This window comes from Ursus arctos, unplaced genomic scaffold (assembly GCF_023065955.2).
Source record: "Ursus arctos isolate Adak ecotype North America unplaced genomic scaffold, UrsArc2.0 scaffold_6, whole genome shotgun sequence".
NCBI lineage: Eukaryota > Metazoa > Chordata > Mammalia > Carnivora > Ursidae > Ursus > Ursus arctos.
The window spans coordinates 14,109,532-14,114,106 of NW_026623078.1; the positions used below are offsets into that span (position 1 = coordinate 14,109,532).

The window sequence follows — 4,575 nt, forward strand, 5'->3', positions numbered from 1 at the left end:
AAGTCTTGCCTCTTTTACTGATCATGTATGAGAAACCTTTTATGTTTATCATAGATTTCAGGTACAAATTTTCAAGGGTTGCTTCATCGTTATTAATAAAGGTTTTAATTCTTCAGGATGATGGAATATTGGCTACAGGATGTCATTCCGTACTGAATCTTGTTTTAGAAATTAGAATTTACCTTGGACATAGCATTTTGAATGTCGTACAACAAGCAAGTTGAGTCCTTGGGAAGAGAATGTATTTTTAATTTATTATCAACAGTACGTATTGCATTCGATAAAACACACTTGAAGAAGACACGGGGGGGTTCCCTGGAAGATAGTTAAGTCACCCCCCCGAAATCCTTAGCTCCTGTAATAATGTATGCTGAAATGTTAACTTACTCTTTCCACTTAATATAAAAATCTTTCTGAATATGTGTGTATATACATACATAGATTATTCTTTTCAAATGGCTGCATAGTAACCCAAATTATACAAAGATCATATTTAAGAAAAAAAAAGAGTGTATGTTTAGTGTGTTCATTCGAACTATCATGGCCAACTACTTCTATCCAGCGGTACAGTCAACATTCCAGAAGGTTTTTCAGGAGTCCCTCTTCCCGGGTCGGAGGGAACGTGGCGCCAGTGCCCGGCTTCAGCCAGTTTTCCCGGGGGCAGGTGTAGCCTTGGGCGCGGGGCCGGGGGAGGAGAAAGGGCGGGCGTGGGGTTGAGCTGTGACTTGGGACTCTTGCGGCTGGCTGGGCGTGGGCCTAAGGGCGCTCACCCGGCCCGCCCCCTCCACTCCATTGGCCACATCAGTGCAGAAAAGGGCCCGCGGCCCGCGGCGCTCGCAGTGTCACTGGGCCGGCGGGGACGCTGGTTGCGCGGTGGGCTGGGACTGGCCAGGAACGTCGGCAGCGGGGTCGGGCCCGGGAGACTTGGACAGCCCACGGGGCATCTCCGTCCCTCGCTCCCACCCCCCTCCCCCGGGTTGGGGGAGGCGGCGTGTCCGGCGGAGGGTTGTGGGGCGCGGGGCAGGGCTGGAGCGCCATGAGCAGCCCGGATGCGGGGTACGCCAGTGACGATCAAAGCCAGACCCGCAGCGCGCTGCCCGCGGTGATGGCCGGGCTGGGCCCCTGCCCCTGGGCCGAGTCGCTGAGCCCCCTCGGGGACATGAAAGTGAAGGGCGAGGCGGCGGCGAGCAGCGGGGCGCCGGCTGGGGCGGCGGGCCGAGCCAAGGGCGAGTCTCGCATCCGGCGGCCGATGAACGCCTTCATGGTGTGGGCTAAGGACGAACGCAAGCGCCTGGCGCAACAGAACCCGGATCTGCACAACGCCGAGTTGAGCAAGATGCTGGGTGAGTCCGAGCTTGCGACCCAGGGTGGTGCCAATCGCGGAGCCGCTTCCTTGAGCCTAAGAGGAGTGAGCGTCTCGAGGCCAGTGGTGTGGTGCCGCCAGTGTCCTTCCCAGTGCCCCTCGGTTCTCCTCCCGCATCCCCTCTCCCGACTATCCAAAAGGTTGTGTTGTCGGTGCCCGGGTAACCCGGGTGACCGGGGCGCAGCTACAACGGCTCTGGGGAGGCGGCTTGCCGCCGCGAAGGTGTCCCGGGAGCCGAGGTTGGTCCTGCTCGTTTCCCCGCTCCTTCCCTGAGTAGGGGACGTTTTCAGTTCCTTGAAAGACCGGGAATGGGAGAGCTGGGAAGCCGCTTCTTAGAGGCTAAAAGAAGGGAGGGTTTCCCTTAGAGGACCCAACATGTCCTGTCTTCCCCAAGTGTCTGGACTCCGCTCGGCCTCTGGAGTCGCAGACTTTCACTCTTTAACTTGAGCTCTCCCCCCCCCCGTAGTTGCTCAATTAAAGATCGGAGGGGAGAGGTAGGGCCAGGTGGGGCCATGGGGGCCTGGGAGCGGTAGCTCGGAAAGTAAGCCCGGCGCCCCTCTCCACCTTCCTTTCTCCCATGCAGGCAAGTCGTGGAAAGCGCTGACCCTGGCGGAGAAGCGGCCCTTCGTGGAGGAGGCCGAGCGGCTGCGCGTGCAGCACATGCAGGACCACCCCAACTACAAGTACCGGCCGCGGAGGCGCAAGCAGGTGAAGCGACTGAAGCGGGTGGAGGGCGGCTTCCTGCACGGCCTCGCCGAGCCGCAGGCCGCCACGCTGGGCCCCGAGGGCGGCCGCGTGGCCATGGACGGCCTAGGCCTGCCCTTCCCCGAGCAGGGCTTCCCGGCGGGCCCGCCGCTGTTGCCCCCGCACATGGGCGGCCACTACCGCGACTGCCAGGGACTGGGCGCACCCCCGCTCGACGGCTACCCGCTGCCCACGCCGGACACGTCCCCGCTGGACGGCGTGGAGCCGGATCCCGCCTTCTTCGCCGCGCCGCTGCCCGGGGACTGTCCCGCGGCCGGGCCCTACAGCTACCCGCAGGCCTCGGACTACGCAGGGCCCCCGGAGCCGCCCGTCGGCCCCATGCACTCCCGGCTCGGCCTGGAGCAGGCGTGCCCTGCAATGCCGGGCCACGTGGCGCCCTCCAGCGCCCTCCAGCTGTACTACAACGCGATTAGCTCGCCGGCGGCGGGCGGCGGGCGCGGCTTCTCCATGCAGCCCCAGCAGCACCAGCCCGGCCCGGGGCAGCCGTCGCCCCCTCCCGAGGCCCTGCCCTGCCGGGACGGGGCGGACCCAAACCAGCCCGCGGAGCTCCTCGGTGAGGTGGACCGCACGGAATTTGAACAGTATCTACACTTTGTGTGCAAGCCCGAGATGGGTCTCCCTTACCAGGGACATGACTCTAGTGTGAATCTCCCAGACAGCCACGGGGCCATTTCCTCGGTGGTGTCCGATGCCAGCTCTGCGGTATATTACTGCAACTATCCTGACGTTTGACAGGTCCCCAATCCGATCCAGCCTGCAGGCCAGAAGCACAGTGTTACACACTTCCTGGAGGAGCTAAGGAAATCCTCAGCCTCATGTTGTTTTGTTTTGTTTTTAAGTTGCCTAGGCATATAATTTATGGTAATTTATTTTGTTTGCCACTTGAACAGTTGGGGGGAGAAAAATGTGAGGTTGTGTTTTAAGATTTGTTCGGATACTTGTTTCCCACAGTTGCGTTGTCAAAACCCCATTTCCCAGTCAAGCTTCCCAGTTTTGAATGTGTCCCAGAATAACTTGCTCCATTTTCTGAAAGTTTATTGATCAAAAACATTTTGTCCTGGGTGTGTTTTCTCGATCTTTAAAAAAATAAAATCTGGAATCCTACTTTTTCACTCTGCTAGTTCCTCTGTCACAAAAGCCAATTTTAAAGATAAGTGTTAAGTATTGGTAGCATTGGAAACATTTGAATGATATTTAATATACAGTTGCTGCAGATTTCTCATTCTCTTATATTGGTAGAACTAAATAATTGAAGGATAAAACCTAAAAATGAACATTAGGCTATCTAAGGTTTTGTTTTTTGCTAGGTACAAAAACCTCGTGGAATGAGCCTATCTTATACATTTCAGTGATCCTAGTTTCTAAAAAGTAATGGTTAATCTTAACATTAACAGTATTTTCAATTTTAGTATTTCCCTTTCACCAGAGGAGAACATCCAAGGAATTTGGGTGTTCTAGTTTGAATATTGAGACCGGCCTAAAGAGGTGTTTGGATTTTTCTTCATCTACATTTCATCAAGAGTCTGTACACTCCCTCTCAACACTGAGTTTGTCAATGCTCACATGTCTACACCTTGGGAAGTAGTGTTGCAGGGTTGAAAATAATTTGAAGGAATCACAGGAATGAACCAAAAGAAAATGTTCGTTGTGACCTTAACTTTGAATGAAACTCACCATATGTAATTTAATAGGATGCTCTCCTATAAACTGCATACCGGGTGCACTGCATTTTCTGACATGAGTAGTTCTTAAGCTTTGGAGAGTTCCAGTGATGATTTGTAGCTAGTGTGCTTTACAAGTGCAACTAAAGCTAGAGCCCTAGGGTATCACTATTCTGCCCTTTAGGGAAGAAACAGTAGTCACAGGGCTGTAAAAGTGAGGGGTTAGCCCCTGCTGTGTACTTCAGCAGTAACTTCTGTGGCCATATCCATTAGATTTTGCAGATTGAGACATAATGGGTACAGAAGACTGGCATTTCCTGTGCCAGGTGTGTCAGTCAAGGCCATTCTGTACCAAGTTTGATCCTGATCAATCCTGTGAGCTGAGGTGCTGTTTTCCCCCTTTCGCAAGTGAGGAAAGGAAGTACTCACCCACCACCACGTATGTGGTGAAAGCTTGGTAATAAAAGTTCTTAACACTTTTTTTAAAGATTTTGTTTTTAAGTAATCTCAATGGGGGGCTGGAACCCACAACCCCAAGACCGAGAGCTGCATGCTCCACTGAGTTAGCCAAGCACCCCTACAAGTTCTTAAAACATATTTAATCACTGTTTTCCTTCATGCCAAGGTATATTTGTGGGCACTGGAAGAACTGACATGCTGGTGGTGAGAAACTATATAATTCTCCGTACTAATAAATGCTATAGAGAAGAGGGAGGGGTAGGAGAATAGCTTAAAACATTTATCTCGAGTTGAAATGGTTGGCTGGATTCTCTTGAGAAATGGCAA

At 53.4% G+C, this 4,575-nt stretch overlaps 1 protein-coding gene across 1 annotated transcript; it reads left to right on the plus strand.

The window, feature by feature from the left end:
- Positions 1-853: 853 nt before the first annotated feature.
- On the plus strand, positions 854-3,288 carry SOX17 (SRY-box transcription factor 17). The gene is made up of 2 exons (XM_026516469.4): positions 854-1,343; positions 1,947-3,288. Exons 1-2 carry the CDS (start codon positions 1,037-1,039, stop codon positions 2,858-2,860), a joined length of 1,221 nt encoding a protein of 406 aa, XP_026372254.1. The 5' UTR covers positions 854-1,036; the 3' UTR covers positions 2,861-3,288.
- The last annotated feature ends 1,287 nt before the right edge of the window (positions 3,289-4,575 follow it).

What these genes read in the sequence shown, in the direction of transcription:
- SOX17 (XM_026516469.4), top strand. Translation starts at nt 1,037, where the DNA reads ATGAGCAGCCCGGATGCGGGGTACGCCAGTGACGATCAAAGCCAGACC. An exon ending in CGAGTTGAGCAAGATGCTGG is followed by an intron (nt 1,344 to 1,946) that starts GTGAGTCCGAGC and finishes TCTCCCATGCAG; the next exon opens with GCAAGTCGTGGAAAGCGCTG.